At 40.1% G+C, this 22,750-nt stretch overlaps 1 protein-coding gene across 7 annotated transcripts in view; it reads right to left on the reverse strand.

Annotated features, from left to right (window-relative positions):
• kif21a (kinesin family member 21A) overlaps window positions 1-22,750 on the reverse strand; it is a 139,374-nt gene that overhangs the window by 94,846 nt on the left and 21,778 nt on the right. For all 7 annotated transcript variants that reach the window (XM_068004806.1, XM_068004807.1, XM_068004810.1 and 4 more), the window contains exons 2-7: window positions 16,486-16,708; window positions 15,756-15,938; window positions 14,079-14,228; window positions 8,630-8,764; window positions 6,462-6,629; window positions 1,568-1,683 (exon numbers count right to left, since the gene is read on the reverse strand). In XM_068004806.1, coding sequence (XP_067860907.1) covers window positions 1,568-1,683; window positions 6,462-6,629; window positions 8,630-8,764; window positions 14,079-14,228; window positions 15,756-15,938; window positions 16,486-16,708 — 975 coding nt within the window. The remainder of the gene's footprint in view (window positions 1-1,567; window positions 1,684-6,461; window positions 6,630-8,629; window positions 8,765-14,078; window positions 14,229-15,755; window positions 15,939-16,485; window positions 16,709-22,750) is intronic.

A 22,750-nucleotide genomic window follows, 5' to 3' on the forward strand; every position in this document is an offset into this window, starting at 1 on the left:
ATTCGTCCAGGAGACTACACAACTGTACAAATTGTAAATGATCTGTTTGAAGGAACTTGCCCAATGAGCCAAATCTGCCCTCAGCCAGACTGAAGAGATTTACTAAGGCGGGACACTTTCCTACAGTGAACAAAATAAATTTTAATTGAGAAAATGACCCAGTCTATCGAGTTTCTTGCTTATAAGAGACAATATTCTTTCCAAATTATTTAATAGAGGGAAAATGAATAATTTTCCCAACTGTCAATTTTATTTTTGGGCAGCTCAAATGCATGTCATTGCGTCTGGATTTCCACATCAGTGCCCATTTTCAACCTCCCTTCCTCATCTGGATAGAGTATCCCAGACATCTGGCACTTATTTACTGATTTAGAACACCATTAAGATGCAAAAGGTAGTCAAGCTCTCCTGGAGACTTAATTGGGCATTTCCCCTTAAGCTCCTACATTCTTCTCCCCCACAAGAGATTTTCTCAGTTGGCAAAACGAGGTGGGGGCAGTTAAAGATGTGATGTGCTTGTCTCAAATGCTGAGCATGAAGTCTGTATGGCATTTTGAATTTTTCAAAAGGCACCATCATATAAATTCACAGCACAGGAGGCAGCCATTCGGCCCATCGTGTCTGTGCCAGCCGAAAAAGAGCTCTATCCAGCCTAATCTCAGTGAAACACGTCCACTGCTTAGATCTTCTTCACTAGGTTTGTTATCTCAAAGAGATCATTCACAAGACTCAACCAATTGTTTCTAAAGTAACGTTGAATGACCCTATGACCTTAATTCTATTCAGATGAACATTAATAGCATGCCATAAAATGCATTTGGCCATTTCCTCCATTATCTATCTTAGACTAGCTGGTCTATAATTCCTTATTCCACAAAAGGAAACCAAATGGAGAATCAATCCACACTGCTTATGCGCCTCCTGGAAGCCAATTCAAGACCAGCAAAAGCATGCCCTCTTTCAAAGTCACAATTTCTTTTCCAAATGTGATGTCTTTTCTTGTCTAACTATTAAACATTCAACAATTCAGTTTTCTGAAATATGCCAATTACTGGTCAGGTTTCACAAATTAGAAACCCATGTCATGGAGAGAACAGTGCAGAGGATTACAGCATTATCCAGTCACCTCCAATACCAGGATTTGATTGGATAAAAGTGATCCCTCTCTCCTGGATGAAGAGGTTTCACAACCCACCTCCTAATGAGCAGAAATCCACAATGTGTGACTGTGTATGCATTAGCACAAAAGAACAGCAATTTAATTAATTATAGTTAGAGATTACCTGAATGGTGTGGGAAACAAAATATTCAGAGTGGTCCAATAAGCATTGCTCTTTTTGCTGGTGAAGAGTTGCAGGAGCAATTGAAACCAACACTTGGTGCCCAATATGAACAAGAGCTCCATTTTACAGCAACTTTGGCAGTGCAAAAATTCAACTCCCCCCTCCCTTATAGAACTAAAATAACCAACATTGGTCTATCGACACAAAAAAAACTTCCATTGTTTAAAAAAAAATCCAAAGAAATATTTTTAATATAATCTAATCAATTTGTTACCAATACCTACCTATTGCCCCCCAAGGAATCTTGCAGCAATCGTGTTAACTTTGAGTCTCTATAAGGCACATGAGTGACTCGCTTACTTTTATCGCCAAGTGCGCTGATGACATTTCCAAGTGCCAACTGGAAAGAAAATTTTGAAAGAAAATGAAGGTTTTCATACAAGCTGCCAAAGTCTCAAGGGACAGTTTTTAATCCAAGAATTATAATTTTGTTTACTTTCAACATTCTTAGTTACCACTTCAATATCACATTGATATTGAAGTTGAATAAATAGACATTTGGTCTACAAAACTGCATGAGCTAAATTGGTATTATAAGACATGCTTGTTCACTACATCAGGGTTAGAGTTTGGGAAAGAGAAGGAGTCTAAAGCATAACACATTTTAGTAGTTACAAAAGCAAACAGTCAGCCTAGACTCAGCACTGGCTCCTCTGAGTCAGAAGGTTGTGGGTTCAAGCCCCACTCCAGGTACTGGAGCACAATCTAGGTTGACACTAAGTGCAGTATTGAGGGATTACCGCACAGAGAGGTGCCATCTTTCAGATGAGATATTAAACTGAGCCCCACCTGTCTGTTTAGGTGGATGGAAAAGATCCCATTACGCTGTTCTATGAGAACCAGAGGAGCTTTCCCAGTGTCCTGGCCAACATTACTAAAAACAGATTACCTTGAAATTTTCTAATTACTGTTTGTGGTACCTTGTTGTATACAAATTGGCTGCTGTGTCCATCTACATTACATCAGCGACTACATTTCAAAACTACTTTCATCTGTGAAGCACTTTGGGATGTCCAGAGGTTGTGAATGGTTAAATATAAATATATCATCTCTGGGTCAAAATCCTGGAACTCCCTGCCTAACAGCATTGTAGGAGAACCTTCACCACACGGACTGCTGCAGTTCAAGGTGGCGGCTCATCACTACCTTCTCTAGGGCAATTAGGGATGGGCAATAAATGCTGGCCTTGTCAGTGACGCCCACATCCCATGAACAAATAAAAAAAATAAATGCAGATTCTCTCACCTCTCTACAGCTACAATATATTAAAAGACTTACATCCAATGCACAATTAACATGTGTCACACCTACTGCTTTTTCATGATTTTGTAACACCAGAGGATGACAATGTGTTATCATTACACTTACATTTCAGTTTTCCCAGCTCCAGATGACAGGGCAGCTCCTCCAAGCTTCATCTCCCAGGTTTGTTTATGTAGGTAGCACAGCAGGTAACTTAAATTTTTGGTTCAACTTTATTCCCTGGACCTCCGTTCTCCTACCCTGGCTGCCCAGCTCTCCCTGGGCCTCTGATCTTGTTCCTGCCCATCCCATTTCCCAACTCAGGCCTCATGCTACTCACTTTGTACGTTAACCTGCCTGACTTCAAGGCATCTTACGTCCCCGATTAGAGAACTATTAACACCTAAAAAAGGCAGTTTCTAGCTCAGTGCTGGGGAACAGGCTTTGGGTTTACACTCTGGCTTGGGGGGCAGGGGCGCTCTAACAGGAGGGTGCTGGAAAGTAGCAAAGGAGATAAGGAAGAGAAATAAAGAGCATGAGGCTGAGGAGATAGCAGGGAATGAGGGGGATGCAAGGAATGGGAAAGTGGATGGTGGGTGAGGTTTTGCACGCTGACAGGAAGTCAGTGATTGGGAACAGAGATTACAGGGAGGGTTGAAACAAGGAGTGAAGGCATAGTGCACTGGGGAAGGAGTTGCAAATGTGATACGAGCAAGGTGATACTGCAAAGCAGTAATCATAATGGAGTCGGTTTGTAGTGGAAAGGAAAGGAGTTGAGAGAAATCAAGACGAACAGAGGAGATGGGAAAGGAGCTGAGAAGCCTACAAGCCACATCTTCCCTGCACCTGCCGCTGGAGAATGGGATCTGTGTCCGTGGCAACTCCACCCCAGTAATACCACTATGAAAGCAGAGAAGAACAAGAAAAACAGACGAGCACAGAGACAGAAGCAGAAAAGAGAACCACAGATGAGCAGAGGAGAAAGACAGAAATATGAAGAGTATACATAGAGTCATAGAGTTATAGAGTCATAGAGTTATACAGCACGGATAGAGGCCCTTCGGCCCATCGTGTCCGCGCCGGCCATCAGCCCTGTCTACTCTAATCCCAATCTACAGTACACTCTGATTTACTATAAACACCACAGGAAATCCAATAGTATCCATCAGATAATATATTGCTTAACACCCAATTCGTATCCCAGCTTAAAGTTTTGGCAGTCTGCCAATGTTGCTAGAAGTCCTAACCCCCATCCAACTTCAATTTTCTCACAGCTTCGCTATCGTCATTGGGAGAAGGATTCCTGTACTTTGGACTGCTGTGGGACTTTGTGGCCAACAGACAATTGACTAGTAATAGATTTAAAATCTTGTGGAAAGCATGCACCCTGAAATTGTCATGCTTACTTCCTGATATGCTTAATTCAGTCACATTTATCAGTTATGTTTAAAGTCCTCCACAGACTTCCAAATGGAGTCCTCCCTGCTCCTTTTCCAAAGGTAAATGGGACTGTTTTCCACAGCACAATCTGCCTCGTGTCTATTAAAAACCAGGCCTCTTGGTCCAATTTGGTGTGGGGAGGGGCCCAGGTAGCAACGGTCTCCTGCCCCCCTGCTCCTCCGACCATGCTAGATACTTACTGGCCCGCATACTTGTTTACAATGCTTTGACTCACCCACCTACTTGCTTACTCATCTTGACTTATTGGTGGCACATCTGCTCCTTCACCCAGGCTGTAACCCCACTGATTGAGATCTCAGATTCCAGTGCTCCTAGTCTCCTTCCCCCACAATTACTCCCAGATCCAGCCATCCCCACTCCTTCCCTTCTATACTGCATCCCAAATCCCTTGTTTCTTCCTGGTACAGCATACTGACCCCTCCCCAACAAAATCCTCAGTCCTACCTCATCTCAAACAACTTATCACAGCATGTGTGAATATATTTACCATCATTCATGGCAAGTCAGAGAATAGGTTATTTTAGAATAACAGGTGGTGTAATAATACTTGTGTTACCATTAATTTCCTGTAGCATTTCAGACATAAAAACATCAAGTTGCAGATTGCATTAAATGCCACTAGAGGATGCTATTCTCAAACAACAATTGAAGAGATTTAGAATAAAAAGCAAATCTGTCACAGTCCCAAAAATAGTCTCAATTAAAAGGCTCTATCTGGGATCTACTCCAGGGCTTGAACACATAATCTAGACTGACACTTCAGTACAGTACTGAAGCGTTGCATTTTTAGGGGTGGCATCTGCCTATTCAGGTAGGCAACGGCTCCCATGGCATTTTTCCGAAGGGCGGGGAGTCTTCCAGTGTCATGGCCAGCATTCGTCCCTCGACCCCCACCACCAAAATTGATAATTCTTCTCATCACTGTTTGGTGGGACCTTGCTGTGTAAAAACTGAATGCCACATTTGCCTACAACAGTGAGTTCACTTGAAAATGTGCATTTGAGTTCTAAATATGTGAAAAGCACTACATAAAAGCAAGTGATTCATTCTTAATTAATTCTGATTCCAGTAGTGACCTTCCTGATCTGCAACAGCCACTCACTGGATAAACTCACTATGACTATTTAGCAAATGTTCTTGCTAGTACATTAAAATAGTGCAGACCAACTAAAACTAGACATTAAGATTGAAATAGAGCAACATTTAAGCACCAGCTCTCAGCACAAATACATGCCCTCAATCCTCGAGTATATTTACAACTCTGGATTATTAGAAAGAACTTTCTTGGTTGGAGGAATACAGAAGGAATGATGCATGCATCCCTCTTTGCACATGTAGATTTACTGCTACCCATCACATTTCAGGATTTTCACCATTTTTCCACAGAAGGGATTGAGAGAAGAATCTGAACTTTAGGTTTTTAAAGCGAAGTGTATTCATACAGTTGCCATGGGGCTGGGGCTTTTTAAGTTTCTTTTTCCTTCCTCTCCATTCTGCTAACTTTAGTTGGACTTGTTCACCCAGCCAAGTCAAGGATTTAATTAAAATTAAAATTGAACTCATTAAAATTCACACCGACTATCTGACAGGCCTTTATGTTACGATGCACATGGAGCACCCGACAGGCAGGATTACACGTGCGGGCATGAAACAAAGCTTAATCGTTGTGTTGCCCTTTTACAGGTAGGGATTTTTCTTTACCGCTCTGCACTATGGGACTCTACGTCCTTCACAGATGTGAGCTCAGGTGTGAGACTCTCACCGAAGGTCTGGAGCAGCAGCACGATGTGGTACTCATTTTTCCCATTCCAGTAGCACATGTGGGGGCACAAGCAAAGGACATTAATATTCAGTTCCGATCACAAGGGGATAATATTATTGCACTCTAGGGTTATTGGGCAGTATGGGAACACCGCTAAATGCAAAATACTCAGCACCGCCATACCAAGAGAATATCCAAGGCAAGTCCATAACTTATAACACTACCACATCCACCATCTCCACCCCCTCCCACTTGTGCGGTTGGGGGAACGGGTGGCTGGTTTTCTTAGGTTTCCTTAACAACTTTCATTTTGGAAATGCAGACAGTTCTAAGGAGACCTGTTTTATGGGGTTAACTGTTTACAGCCAGGATTTTGGACCTTTTCCCTTGAATGCCACTACATTTTAAACAAATATTCTAGGGATTTTTTTTAAATTGAAGTCCCTAAATGTATTGCAACTATGCAGCAAATCTCATGCTACCAACATCCATTTGCACAGGAATTCCACTATTCAACAGCATTCTAGTGTATTTAGTACAGAAAATAAAAGTTATGTAGGAGGACGTAAACATCATCCTGTCAAACTTACACTAAAATTCTCCATACTACTACAAAATCCTATTCTTCGTAGCACAATTCAGCATGTACTTACTAGACCACAGTTAATTGAAATTCCTTCTTTTGCCCGCTCTCCAGTTGCTCCTGTGCGCTTCAGCCTTTCTGAGCCTGCGAGGTCAACAAAATGGAACTTCGCTGTGAGGGTTTCAAACTCACTCATTTGTGTCGACTCACTAATTACTTTGTTGTCCATTGCTTCATCCTGTATTGAAAACAAAATTAAATAAACTTTTATCCAGATAATGGACATGTCAACTTATACTCAAATTCCACATATATATCCAATAAGGAAAACCAACATTACAATATTTTTTGGCAATTTATACACTGCAATTTTATCAGTTCTGTCCTTTCACTTGACAGGTGCTAAGTGAAGTGCATTTACAGCAATTTATTTTATTTCCTATTTCCAGCATTTGAGTTCCTCCCCACCCCCCACACCATTACATATATTTTTTAAAACCAGCAAGTTACAGGAAATATTACATTTCCTCTGGAAATAATATTCTTTTTAATAACTATCAATATTTGCCTATAAAACATGTTCCAAAGGTTTTTGAGTTCTCTCTCAATGAACAATCATGAGCTTTTGAATGGCTACAGGCACAGTCCATTTTGACTAATGGTCATTTAGCAAGAAAGGATAATAAAATGTGTTCAACTTTCCAATCAGCATAAAAAAGTATACACAAATACATCTGTATTTACCTAAATTATACAACTGAATACTCATGAATCTGTATTTATGTAATTGAGGCTCATAGACATAGCAACATTTACTCGAAAATATAATTGTTATAATTCCTCAAATTTAAAAATCTGAGTTAAAATCAATTTCATGCTTTATATAGCTTTCCTCCATTAAACAGTGGACAAGGTAATAACTAGGCCTTAATATTTGTCTACACCAAAAATTTGAGTAAAACGTATCAATTTACAATAAAAGTTATGTTTGCGGTGTTCCCCAGGGGTCGGTGCTGGGACCACTGCTTTTATTGATACATATTAATGACTTGGACTTGGGTGTACAGGGCACAAATTCAAAATTTGCAGATGACAAAACTTGGAAGGTTAGAAAATAGTGAGGAGGATAGTGATAGATTTCAAGAGGATATAGATAGGCTGGTGGAATGGGCGGACACGTGGTAGATAAAATTTAATGCGGAAAAATGCAAAGTGATACATTCTGGTAGGAAGAATGAGGAGAGGCAATATAAACTAGAGGGCACAACTCAACGGGGGACAGGAACAGAGATCCGGGGGAATATGTGCACAAATTGTTGACGGTGGCAGGGCAAGTTGAGAAAGCAGTTAAAAAAAAAATCATACAGGACCCTGGGCTTTATAAATAGAGGCAGAGTGTACAAAAGTATGGAAGTCATGATGAACATTTATAAAACACTGGTTCAGCCACAACTGGAGTAGTGTGAACAGTTCTGGGCATCACACTTCAAGAAAGGTGCGAAGGCCTCAGAGGGCGAAGAAGAGATTTACTAGAACGATTCCAGGAATGAGGGACTTCAGTTATGTGGATAGACTGGGGTTGTTTTCCTTGGAACAGAGAAGGTTGCAAGGAGATTTGATAAAAGGTATTCAAAATCATGAAGGATCTCAACAGAGTAGACAGAGAGAAACTGTTCCCATTGGCGGAATGGTCAAGAACCAAAGGACATAGATTTAAGGTGTTTGGCAAAAGAAGCAAAGGTGACATGAGGAAAAACTTTTTTTACACAGCGAGTGGTTAGGATCTGGAATGCACTGCCCGAGGGGGTGGTGGAGGCAGATTCAATCATGGCCTTCAAAAAGGGAACTGGATAAGTACTAGAAAGGAAAAAATTTGCAGGGCTACGGGGATAGGGCGATGGAGTGGTACTAGCTGGATTGCTCTTGCTCTTGCATAGAGCCGGCGCAGACTCAATGGGCCAAATGGCCGCCTTCTGTGCTGTAACCTTTCTATGATTACAAGCACAAATGCCATCAGCATAGAAGAAAAAAGTAAACAAACTGCTACAATAAAAACCAATCTGGGTTGGGGGGGGGGGTGAAATTAGTTAAACCGATGGAGCAATCCTTATAAAATTACACAAATTAAAAAATGGAATTACCAATTCATATTGAAGAAAAAGCTTAAACTGCTATAGTCAAAATGAATCATATTACTATTGCTGGTTCCTTCAAATGGTATATAAATTAGGAACTTACATTATCATTTTTGACGCAGACACGCATTTGACATAAATGTATTGTAAAAATGGCATGAGAGCGAGAACTCTGAACATTCATTTGAGTGCTAGCGGTTGTGCGAGAAAGAGCTCCCAGCTTTAGGCATTGCAGCATCTACAAAACAAGTTGAAAAGATGTCAGATCTTCAGCCTTACTCTAATACTTTTATGTAAACAGTTTATTCATCAATGCACATATTTTGGTGCACAGTTCGTAACGTTTATATCACCAAAGGTCAAATGATATGTATTCATTAACAAATATGCTGAACTTAAATTATTTTTCACTGCATTGCAGCAAATACAGTGCAATTGATGCACTGGAATTGGAGACAACAGGATAAATATCAATTATACTGTTTCTCTAAAATAAAAATCAATATTTTGAATTGAATTTTTGTTTGATTGAGACTTTTTATATACAGGAAGTTCAAAGTAGACTGTTAGGAACACTTCCCCTACATTGTATTTGTCTAATCATAGTGAGTAACTACTACAGGTTATGTTTTGTAACCAGTAACAATACATTGAAAAAAATAAACTGGTTCATTCAAACATGTTTAAGCAGTTCACGCAGCACTGTAACACTGTACAGTACTTGGTTTAACTAAACAGTGCACTAACAGCATAACAAAATACAGTTCAGGATTTCAAGTTTAAACATTTAAAATATTTTACAGTACGAGTGCTGCAAATGTTCACACTTGTTACAATACATACTGTACAGTAAACTAGAAACATTTACAACACTGGATAAGGCAAGGCTCCAATCCAAAAAGTCAAATAACTTCGGTGCAGAATCTGTAGTGTGCTTAGGTATATTTGCATAGCATCAGTTTTACAGAATATCTGAACAGTTTGTTCATTGTAATAGGATCATGCATGCTATCCTCTTCCTCGCTTTCAACAACATCAAATTTTTCCATCTGTAAGCTCAGTGTAAATTTAGACAGTCGCCCACATTTACATATGTACCAAAGTCAACGTCATCTACATCCTTATTCACAAGAAGAGAAAGAGGACTTGCTTCACTTGCGGGATAATTTTCTGACGGCCCACTTATTCTATGCACGCTGAATAATCTACATGGGCTTCAGTGTTACCCAACACTTCTCCTGCCTCCATGAGTGCATGCAAGTTGGTGCTTAGTGGACATGCTTGAAATTTGCCTTCATCAATGGGCTGAGTGTGGCTCATTGTGAGGCATTAGACAGCCCTAGAGTAATCTTTCTCTTTGATCTCAACAATACCTTGTTTAAATTCCCTGATGCAAAGCCTACACAGAGTATTGGAAAACTGTAGTTTGCAACTCACATTTGTGACGTGGCAGCATGAGCAAGATATTGTTTATTGATTTTCCACACCCAAGTATTTATCTTCTTTGAAGAGAAGTTTTTTTTTTAAAAAAGGCCAAAAATACTGTAAAATAGGCCAAACTCATCAACTTTAAGAACATTAGAACTGAATGGTATATGCGTAAATCTGAGGAGCTCAGAGCGATTCTGGTTTAACTAAGTAGGTCAAAGCACAATGCCACGCTGCTCTTCAAATTGGGAGCCAGGCAGTGCTGGGTCTGAGATGATCTTTAGCAAAACTAAGATGTTAGGCAAACTGCTTTGCCTTTTTCACAAGCACAGCATCACTGGTGATGATGTTTTGCATTATCATTTGATTAAACCACTTGATTAGCGTTTCTTGTTTTTGTGGAAATTGACTGCTCCTCATTCACTTACTTGAGCTTACCAATAACTCTACACCTTGGCAGACTTTTGCCCAACTCTTCAGCCACATCAACAGTCCAGTGACTTACCATACTTGAAGGTAAGAAAAAAAATCTTCTTTAAACCTCTTAGCTAATTTGCTGCAATCTCAACAATGCTTTCATTTTACCATTTCTCCCACTGCTATGTTGAAGCAGCCCTTAATTGGTTCGAGCATGCCAAGTCATATCGACATCACAGCACAGAATGGATATTGCAAGTAACATGCGTACTACTGCCAGTTAGCTGCCACACCCATGAAAAATTGGTGTGCCTCGGACTTTGTTGTGCCTTAATACAAGAGCCACGAACAGTTTAAAAAAAAATTTAGGAGGAATTTCTTGATACAAGAGTGGAGAGAATGTCTAGATTGATGCCACATGAAGTGGTTGAAGTAGAAGTAGATAGCATTAATGCATTTAAGAGGAGGCTTGATGTATATATTAGGGAGAAGAGAGGGATTCGGGGGCAGGATGGGAAGAGGTAATTAGAACAGGAGCCAATGTAAGGCAGCAAGGACAAGGTTGATGGGTGATATGACCATGCAGGATAGGATATGGGCAGCACAGTAGAATTTTGGAGAAGCTGAAGTTTACAGAAGGTTGGAGGCCGGCCAGACTAGCATAGGAGTAATTGAGTCTTGGTGATAAAGACATGAATGAGGATTACAGCAGCAAAAAAGTGCCGAGGTAGGGATGGAGGCAGCTGATGTTATGGAGGAGAAAACAGGTAGTCTTTGTGATGAAGAGGATATGGGGTCAGAAGTTCAGCACAGGATTGATTAGGATGCTACGGTTGTGAACACCCTGGTTCATCTCAACAATCCATTGGAGGACGACAGTCGTGGAAAAGTACCGAGTTTGTGGTAGGGGCTTTGATCCTCCCAACGTTTAGCTGGAGAAGATTCAGGCTCAACCAAAACTGTATGCCAGACAAGCAGTTGGACAGCAGAGGCAATAGAGAGGACAAGAAAGGTGGTGAAGAGGTAAAGCTGGATGTCATCAGCATACATGTGGCAGCTGACCCCATGTCTGCAGATGATGTTGCCAAGAGGCAGCATGTTGATAAGGAAGAGGGGGCCAGGATGGATCCTTTGGGGGCGGGACTCCAAAGGTTATGGTGCAGGGCGGAGATGATGAGAAGCCATTGCTTGAGATGCTCTGGCTACGACAGGGGTGGAAACAAGTGAGGACAGGAGCTGGGCAACGACGGCAAGACTTCAGGAGCACAATCAGCCATGTCAAAAGCAGCTGAGGAAGGAAAATGCTGTAGTCACATGTTTATCCTAGATATTAAAATTTGTTGCTCCTCTACAATCAATCTCAAATTATTGAAGTTGTACAATTTCATGCATGGTATCCCTTTTGAATTACTGCGCAAGGGTGGGTCGGATTGCACTAGTTTGTGCACTCTGTTGACTCTTGGGCCTGGTCGGACGCTGGATGATGGTGGGGGTCCCCGAGGGCTCTACTGCTCATCTCCCCCATTTCATTCCACAGCAAGATGGGGCCATAACTCATTTCATTGTACTGGGGAAAAGGGTCTTGATCCAAGCATTGTCCTGACCCCACCTGTACCTTCTTCACCCCATATTATCAGTTATCCATTTGTCTCTGACTTTTGACCTCCCAGTCATAATACCCAAATATCTCACCATTCAGTGCCTTGTTAGATTGATTCTTCAGAGCTCTAAAAATCACGTCCAGGACTTTCCTCATCTAAAATCCATGGCTTATTATCCTGGTTGAGACCACAGCTATCAATATCGGAGCTGAATAGAGCCCTTACACACCCCCTCAGCTCAGTTCTCAGGAAAGCACTTGTATCTCATCTTTTGGTGTTCCTTTTAAATGGTGTAGTTAAACACCTGAGAAAATTACAACAAACTAGAGTGATTTGCTTCACATTTCATTAAATTGGATTCTCCACTCAAAGCATTTAACTATTAAATGAGTAACCCAAAAATCTAAAATTGAGTTTACTGCAAATGCTGCTTTTAACAAACATTTTCTCCATCCCTAGCATAAAGTGAAGCTCAAATTTCATTACAATGAATTTCACGAAGAAAACTACATTGAAAACCTACAATAATGATCAGTTTCTGTTTGGAACACCACTATCAAGCATTAGACTGTACTTGCTTTTGACAAGTAATTGGATTTTAAAAAATGACTGCATGATATTCAAAATATCATGAAGGTTATTTTATTTTCCAAGAGATGATTTAAATGTAATTTCTTAACCACTTTTTCTACTGGTTTCCACAATTACCACTAATTTGGTTTACAAGCACCATTAGGAAATCTCCTGCATTTGATATTTACAAAGAGCTATGAAAATCCTACCCAAATTTCAGATATTTTTTCAAAAATTGTACATTCCCAAACAGCCTAGAATTTGTGTGGTTTCTTCAATTTTGATACGGTATGTGATTACTGAAGACCATGTAATTACTGAAGACCATGTATACATATAGAAAACTGGGTGCCCTAAGAATTAAATTAAAAACTTACAAAGAATTACAAAATAAGCAAGCAAAGCTGAACAGCTTCCTGAAATAAAGGAAACAAATCTTCATTCAAAGTAGCAGAATGCTTTTCCCTCAGTCTTGCTAAGTGAACACCACTAACTCAAATGGTTTCACCTTCTGCCACGTTAATATATTCTGTCCTGATTAAGCTAAGTTTATTGCACTGGCCTCCACATTATATAATGCTTGCAAAATTTAGTCAAGTGATTGATCATTCCGAATGTATAGTTCCAATCTGCTCAACTCACAACTGTAAAACTGTCCTGGTAGGGTAGGATGAATGCTTCTTCATTCAACTAACTTTTGCCAGCTCTCAACAACTGAATAAATACACCATGTGGGAAAGTACAGAGTCATACAGACCTGTACCGCCAAATTCAACACATTGTGCTGAGTTTGCTATTTTCAGCCAGCACAACAGTCGAGCACTACAATTGGCCTCAGTGTTCCTAAACTCAAAGCAAAAAAGTCAGAATTTCCGTTCCCCAATGCTTTTCAGTGACCTCTGCTGGAGAGTGTGAAATATTTTGAAGTAGAATTTAAGCTCAATTAAACTGGAGTCTTGAGGAATGAGATGCAAGAAGCACTCCAAAACCTCAAAAATCAATAGATTGTTCAGTAAAAGGTATGACCTTAAACCATTTTTCGTCAGATGCAAAACATAGAACAAAAAGTACATGGCTACGGTCCTAAAAAATAAACCTGTTACTTATGTTAAATTCTTCAACAGTTTATACATCTTCTGTATCATTTGGTCGTTACTTTTGTAGGTTTTGTCATTGAGTGAATCAGTTTAAAAGGATGGAGGACTGCAATGAAAACATCGGAGGAAAAGGCTCTGCACGAGGTCCAGAAGTGGATTTGTTTGGGACTATAGGGCAATTCTGTAATGCATATTAAATTGTAAATGCTCCCTATTGTCATGTTGTCAAATAATATTCTGTTAGTTACTCATCTAAACCAGTCAGTTTAGCACCTCAGTCTGAACAATGGGAATGTTTCAAGTCTTGTAAATAATTTGCATTTTCTAAATTTGGTTCACATAACCTATAAAAGGTACATTTCCTCCAACCACACAAAAACTGCCTCCCAGCCAAATTTTTTTTTGTCATCTTTTGGCTATTAACTCCCAATCTTACCTCAGCTTCTGAGCCTATGGTACGTGTTGTTACTCCTACAGTGTAAATTCCACCATTTGCATCTTCATGGATTTTAATGTTTGACTTTTTGTTTCTTGCCTCAAGGTCACGTACTGAATCAAACAGGTCGAGAATCTCTTCATTATAAAGCTTGAAGAAATCACAAAAATTAGTCAATGTACTAACGTCAAAATTTGCTTATTCCACAAGCGGAAAAGGTTTTACAGAACAACTAAGAAAAACAGCTTACAGGCTTTCTGCTGAGTAAGGCTTTCTGCTGAATATTGTTTAACCTTAAGAGCATCCATCATCAGACCTCTTAAGATTGTTTAAACTTGGAAACATCACACTTAATGACATTATCCCTGGGCAGGGTGGGGAGGCCCATTGTATTAAGAAACCTAAAACTTCAAAGTTGATGAAATTGTGAGAGAAGATGAAGTAAGTCAGATGTGAGAGATGCTAAACTTGAGTTTAAAGAGCTCATAACTCTCAAGATGAAAGGAAAACTGGAGAAAACAAGGATTTCCACAGTACTGAAAAGAAAAAGTTTGTCACCCAATACATAAACCTTCCCTCAGCTTTAGTATCCAACCCTGTTGCAACCTTTGTCCTCATTTTGTTTATACTATTTTTGAAATGGATTCTCCTGTTCATCCTAATTTCGATACACTCTTCCCAAATGCATTGTTGTCCTTGCCTCCTCTTGTATTGAAATCAAGACTCATCACAACAACATCTCCTACTCATTCTTCCCCAGGACATTAAAACTGCTGAGCTCCTTACATCTCCATTTTCCCTTCTATCTCAATTTACCTGGTCGTCTTAACCTTGGTGGTATTCTACACTGAGTCTTCACCTGGGTTTTTCGATTTTTAAAAAATAAATCAATTGTTTTTCCTATGGTCTGGATACTCATTAAAATTCTGTTTTATGGCATAAAAGTAAAAAAGGAAACCTAAATTTGTAGTAGAACTCCTAACTTTTCCCAATTTATTCACATTTCAAAAGCATACATGAAGACAAACTTGTATTGAGTTCATTTATAATCCTTCATTACTGTTTTTAATGACAAACTTAACATTAACGTTTAAGTAAACATACCGAGTACATCTTCACAGAAGGGTCAAGAACCAGAGGACATAGATTTAAGATAATTGGCAAAAGAACCAAAGGCGACATGAGGAAAAACTTTAACGCAGCGAGTGGTTATGATCTGGAATGCACTGCCTGAAAGGGTAGTGGAGGCAGATTCAATCATAACTTTGAAAAGGAAATTGGATAAGTACTTGAAGGAAAAAAATTGCAGGGCGATGGGGAAAGGGCGGGGGAGTGGGGCTAGCTGGATTGCTCTTGCAGAGAGCCGGTACGGGCTCGACAGGCCAAATGGCCTCCTTCTGTGCCGTAACCATTCCATGATTCTAGTAATGTTTAGCAGTGCAGGCCGAGTAGTCATCTGTTAACTATAGTGTCAGAGGTAATTCTATATGATGCAGAACACTTTCCAGCTTTGCCCAGCTAATTAAACTAGCAGCTGTGAAAGGGCAAAAATTAGTAATACAGGGAACAGTCTTTACGACATAACTATCAATGGGGCATGTTAAAACCTGGCTAAATACAGATGCAACTGAGTACAGCAATTCTGACCCTCGTAAATAATGACTTTAAAATTCACACCTCAAGAAACTGTGCATTAACTTTAAACTCTGGTGGTGGTAATCCACATTCGACAGCAGCACGCTTTCGCTCCTCGATACCAAAGTAAAGGTGTTTGATAGCACGCGGAATTATACCATGCTCAATTTCAGTGATGTTGACATCAAATCCAGTCCCCATGGTGTATGTCTTCCCAGAACCAGTCTGTGAGGAGATAAGATGTGTTTTTTCTTCTCCAAAAACTTTTTTTTTTGTTAAATTACAGAATTACTATAAACAAAATATTTAATCTTTCACAAAAAAGTAAAGATTTGAAACTTTATTTGTGCCCCTGAAGTTGATTTTACTTTAAGACATATGAAAAAGCAAAAATTCTAATTTTTCTTCCTCCCCTCATCGCTCCCTCCAAAACCACATATTAATCCTCAGCCAAACAAACAACTCTATTCCAAGACTCTGATTCTTTAAATAGATGCCAGGTGTGCAAGAACGGGTCAGGATGCCTCCAATTTTGCCTTTCTTCCTACAAAGTGTCGGATCTCTGCTCAGCATCTTTCCCTGATAACCCAATGACGAAGATGAGCATGCAGATATGAAGCAGCATCCTACCTCTCTATTAGCTTACTGCACAACCAAGCTACAAAATATCTGTATTAAAAAGGAACACCTCAGGCTTTAAGTTTAAGTACTATAGAATACCTTGTGTACAAATATCCTCCTTAAAATAAACCTAAGGTAATATGATGCTCACCTGACCATATGCCAAAACAGTGGCATTGTAACCTTCCAAGCAACCATCAATAAGCTTTTCTACGCACTTCAGATAGATCTCATCTTGCTGAGTCTCCATGTCATAAACAAAGTCAAAAGTAAATGCTTTGTCCTTTCCAAGAACAACCTGGGGTTCTCCAGGTATAACAGAGGTGCAAATGTGGCATCCCTCAATCTTCTCTTTAGCCAGTTGTGGACGAATTCTATACAGAAAAAAAGGAATTGTGAACACATTATATAGTTGAACCAGAGATATTAAAACTACATATGATAAAGTTTCAATAGATGTTTCAATACATATGTCTCCCATAAAGCTTCTGTAACATCAATTGGAGTCATATTACTATACATTTCTCTCCCTTTACATCCAGTATTTGAGGGGTAACTTTTTAAGTGTGACAGAAATGGAAAGTAATGTTATGCTTCAATCAGAAGCACTGTTGCACAGAGAATGTCAATTTGTAAATGCTTCTATATTTTGGAAAATATCTTACAACTGTACAAAGAGAGGGTGGGTGAACCTTAACCTCTAACCTGCAGAGTCAGCCTTCCTCTGCAGGAACAATTTCTTTCACTTATTTCCCCCTCCCCTACCCCATCCTTTTTCAGCTGGGACACCACAACTACCAACTGTGTTCAGTGACTGGCCAATAACAAGTGCACCACTGAGGATAAAGAGGAAGATTTTCCCTCCTCCAAAGTGCACTACTGTCATGCAGTGACTGCAACAAATTGAGAACCTGAAATATTCCCATCTCGATGCTAGCTCAAGTTCCCCAGAACAGAAGTATTTTTGAAGTTCATACCAAATCTGAATTGCAAGTGCAATGAGACTGATTCTTGTGACAGGATTCAAATTTGGCATCTGTGTATTTCTTGATCAAATAGCAGGTTGTAATGGCAAAGTGATAGAGCACATTGAGTCAAGTGGTTACTCATCAGTTGATGAAGCAAAGTAACGCTGCTAATAATTTAATTTCAGGAGGGCTAAATGCTCTCTTAAGCAAGATTTAGGAAGGTACTCGAGTATATGCTGTTGAGCAAGAATAACTGATGCACAACCTAGAAAAGCTATGTCTAAAAGAGAGTAGGGATAAATGTAAAACAGCTGAAAATAACAAGTTGGTTTTAGATACTTTAGGATATATAAGGCTCTTGATACATCAGTACTTTAAAGTACTGTATCCACTTTTGGTCCCCTCATGGGAAGAATGTTGAGGCTTTGAAGAAGGTGCAAAAAAGACAACGACCAGGACGATATCCAACTTCAGACCTCTTACTTAGGAGAATATGCTTTTTGAGTAGGGGTTATTTCGTTTAGAGAAATGCACTTAAAAGTGACATGATTGAGGTTTCCAAAATGATCAAGGAATTAGACACATTCTGGACAGATACGTTATGAGACAGATAAGGATGACATCATTAGAGGGGATAAATATAAAACTTTCAGGCAGTTAGGTTAGATGCCAGGAAGTATTTCTTTTCACAGTCGATCACTGACCTCTGAAACAGACTTCCGAAACATACAATGATAAGGATTCATTACAGTCCTTTAAAATTACATAGAATGTACTGCACAGAAATAGGCCATTTGGCCCAACTGGTCCATGCCAGTGTTATTGCTCCACACAAGCCACCTTCATCCAACCTTATCAGCATATCCTTCTATTCCTTTCACCCTCATGTGTTTATCCAGCTTCCCTTTAAATGCATCTATACTAGTCACCTTAACTACTCCTTGTGGTAGCGAGTTCCACATTCCAACTACTCTCTGGATAAAGAAATTTCTCCTGAATTCCCTGTTGGTTTTATTAGTGATTATCTTATATTTATGGCCCCTGGTTCTGGTCTCCCCAAGTGGAAATATCTTCTCGACGTTGACCATATCAAACCTTTTCATAATCTCTAGAGAAAAAAAAAGAGCCCCAGCCTGCTGGGACTCTTGTTTTGTAGCCAGCTTGCTATCCAGTCTGCGACTTGTCCCCTGACTCCACACACTCTGACCTTAGTCATGAGTCTACTATGCAGTACCTTATCGAAGGCCTTTTGAAAATCCAAATATATTACATCTACATTATCCTTGCCTACCCTTCACTGGTTCTTCAAAGAATTCAATAAGGTTGGTCAAGCATGACCTTCCCTTTTGAAATCTGTGCTGACTATTCTTAATTATATTTTCGGTTTCTAGATGTTTTTCTATTACATCTTTGAGTAAGGATTTCATTATCTTTCCTACCACCGCTGGTAAGCTAATTGGTCTATAGTTCCCTGGACTGGTTCAATCTCCCTTTTTAAATATACAATCACATTAGCTGTCCACCAGTCTTCAGGCACTATTCCTTTTCCTTATGAATTTTTTTCTCACACACACACACACACACACACACACAGGACCAGCGGTTTTGTCCTCTCTAAGTTTGATTAGTTTATCAATTATATCCCCCCTTTCTATCTTAAATGTTTTTTTTTTAAATCTCTTCTAATGTCATGCTCACCATGTTAGTCTCCCTGGTAAATACTGAGGCAAAGTAATTATTTAATATTGCTGCCATTTCACTGACATTACCTGTGAGTTTATCTTCTGTAACCCTTTCTGGCCATATCTTAATTTTTCTTTTGTTATTGATGTGTCTGTAGAACGCTTCACTATTAGTTTTTTTTTTAAAACAAGTTCTTTCCCAACCTTTCTATATTCCCTTTTATCATCCTCTCCTTGTTGTTTATGTACTTAGTGTATGCCTTTTTCTTCAGTTTCAATGTTGCCCTTATTTCTTTATTCATCCATGGTTGGCTAGTTTGTTCTTGTTTTTTGATGGGCTATATTTCTCCTGGACTCTACTGATCACCGTTTTAAATGTTTCCCACTGAATGAAACTTGACAAATTCCTGAAAGAGAAGAACATTTCCTGTTATAGGGGTTAAGCTGCCAGGTAGCTGGGAATCATGAGGAGTTACGGGCTACCACAGTTGCCTGGAGGCTTACTTGATTGAGTTAGAGGAATTTCATGTAATCTCCTGGAGAGGCAAAAGATCTGTGGCCAATTCAGGAAAAACCATGATTAACAGGCAAGACAGTGGTATACAAGGTTGCATTATTGTCTGGATGGGATGGGATGGTCTTCAAGCACCTGTGGTCTTTTCCCACAACTCTTCTCACAACCCTCCTGAAATTAATTAGTGCTTTTAAAAAGTCAGCTCCCCAACAGCTGAATGGGCATACACATTACCTGATGTGCTACTGAACCATATGGACCAAGGGAGTCCCAAATTCAACTAATTGTCTGTACCAAGTTAGACAATCATAGTCTCACATGTAGCCGTGGCTATGACAATTGGTTTCAATGGCTACAGCCAGGGAGAAAACAAAACGTTAAATAACAGTGGGGGAAACTGGATGCATTGCTTCGATACTGGTCTTTCACCTTTGGAACCTGGGCTCAAGTCCAGCCAGAGTAATGGGATGAAAATTTCTTGTCTGTTGACAGCAAGGATCCTACATCAATTGAATTTGGGCAGTCTTATATCAGTTCTGAGTAGGCATAGACCGACAGCACAAAACTGTCTTTAATTTGGCATTAATTGGCAGAGAGGCTACACTGTGTAGAAATTGGAAAAAATGTCACTATTGCAGTAGGGGTGCTCTTTGGAGGTTGGGGCTGAGACATTTGGTTGTGACACAGTAGCTGCAGTTTCATCTGGCATCTGACTGTGATATAACTGACCTGGAATTGCTGAATGTTGACACTAGTTGCCTGAAATGGGATGCACGAGTATCCCACACCTAGCAAGTACAAAAAAAGGTCTCACTTTGAATCACTATCCAGTTAACCCTGCTGGATAAGTATGTGTACAGACATTCTTGGTGCTGGGTGAAAGCAAGCGAGACTGTGTTAAAAGGGCAGAGAGGACCAAATATCTGAAAATCAATTTTGGAGTGTCAAATTACATAACACAAACTACATGCCATTCCCAATCACCGTACACAAGAAGTGGTTCTGAAAAGATTCTAGACAAGTGGCAGAGTGTCTGTTATTTCCAAAGCATAGACAGTGTTGAAGAAGTTCCACTATCCACACTAAAAGCTTGACTTTGATATTAGTTTGTGCTGTATTGTGATAAACAGCAATGTGCAGTGCCACTTCGTACTTCAATGGGGTACGGTAGCATAGTGGTTATAGGAACATAGGAACAGGAATCGGCCACTCAGTCCCTCGTGCCTGCTCCACCATTTGATAAGATCATGGCTGATCTGTGATCTAACTCCATGTACCTGCGTTTGGCCCGTATCCCTTAATACCTTTGGTTGCCAAAAAGCTATCTATCTCATTTAAATTCAGCAATTGAGCTAGTATCAATTGCCATTTGCAGAAGAGAGTTCCAAACTCCTATCACCCTTTGTGTGTAGAATTGTTTTCTAATCTCACTCCTGAAAGGTCTGGCTCTAATTTTTAGACAGTGCCCCCTACTCCTAGAATCCCCAACCAACAGATATATTTTTTCTCTATCCACCCTATCTGTTCCCCTTAATATCTTATAAACTTCGATCAGATCACCCCTTAACCTTCAAAACTCCAGAGAATGCAACCCCAATTTGTGTAATCTCTCCTCGTAACTTAACCCCTGAAGTCCGGGTATCAGTCTAGTAAACCTACGCTGCACTCCCTCCAAGGCCAATATGTCCTTCCGAAGGTGCGGTGCCCAGAACTGCTCTCAGTACTCCAGGTGCGGTCTAACCAGGGTTTTGTATAGCTGCAGCATAACTTCTGCCCCCTTGTACTCTAGTCCTCTAGATATAAAGGCCAACATTCCATTAGCCTTCTTGATTATTTTCTGCACCTGTTCATGACACTTCAATGATCTATGTACCTGTACACCCAAGTCCCTTTGGACATCCACTGTTTTTAACTTTTTACCATTGAGAAAGTACCCTGTTCTATCCTTTTTTGATCCAAAGTGGATGACCTCACATTTGTCTACATTAAATTCCATTTGCCACAGTTTTGCCCATTCACCTAATCTATCAATATCCCTTTGTAATTTTATGTTTTCATCTACACTGCTTACAATGCCACCAATCTTTGTGTCATCGGCAAACTTAGATCTGAGACTTTCTATGCCTTCATCTAAGTTAATAAACATTGTGAATAATTGAGGCCCCAAGACAGATCCCTGCAGGACTCCACTAGTCACATCCTGCCAATGTGAGTACCTACCCATTATCCCTATTCCCTGTCGCCTTGCGCTCAGCCAACTTCCTAACCAAGTCCGTACTTTTCCCTCGATTCCATGGGCTTCTATCTTAGCTAACAGTCTCTTATGTGGGACTTTATCAAATGCCTTCTGGAAGTCCATATAAATAACATCCATTGACATTCCCCTGTCCACGACTTTAGTCACCTCTTCAAAAAATTCAAATCAGGTTGGTCAGGCACGACCTACTTTTCATAAATCCATGCTGGCTCTCTCTGATTAACTGAAAATTTGAGGCGTTCAGTCATCCTATCCTTAATTATAGACTCAAGCATTTTCCCCACAACGGTTATGTTACTGGACTAGTAATCCAGAGGCCTGGACTAAATCTGGAGTCATGAGTGCAAATCCCGCCACGGCAGCTGGGGAATTTAAATTCAATTAATTAAATGAAATCTGGAATTAAAATACTAGTATCAGCAATGGTGGCCATGAAACTACCGGATTATCTTAAAAACCCATCTGGTTCACTAATGTCCTTTAGGGAAGGAAACCTGCCGTCCTTACCCGGTCTGGCTTATATATGACTCCAGACCCACAGCAATGTGGTTGATTCTTATTGCCTCTGAAATGGCCAAGCAAGCCACTCAGTTGTAACATCTCGCTAAAAAAGTCACAATAATAAAAGCGGATGGACCACCCGGCATCGGATCACTAGGCACCGGACACGACAAAGGTAAAACAAGCCCAATCGACCATGCAAAATCCTCCTCACTAACATCTGGGGACTTGTGCCAAAATTGGGGGAGCTGTCCCACAGACGAGACAAGCAACAACCTGACATAGCCATACTCACAGAATCATACCTTTCAGCCAACGTCCCTGACTCTTCCATCACCATCCCAGGGTATGTCCTGTCCCACCGGCAGGACAGACCGACCAGAGGTGGCAGTACAGTGATACACAGTCAGGAGGGAGTGGCCCTGGGAGTCCTCAACATTGACTCTGGACCCCATGAAATCTCATGGCATCAGGTCAAACATGGGCAAGGAAAC

Source organism: Heptranchias perlo, chromosome 24 (genome assembly GCF_035084215.1).
Source record: "Heptranchias perlo isolate sHepPer1 chromosome 24, sHepPer1.hap1, whole genome shotgun sequence".
Classification (NCBI taxonomy): Eukaryota; Metazoa; Chordata; class Chondrichthyes; order Hexanchiformes; family Hexanchidae; genus Heptranchias; species Heptranchias perlo.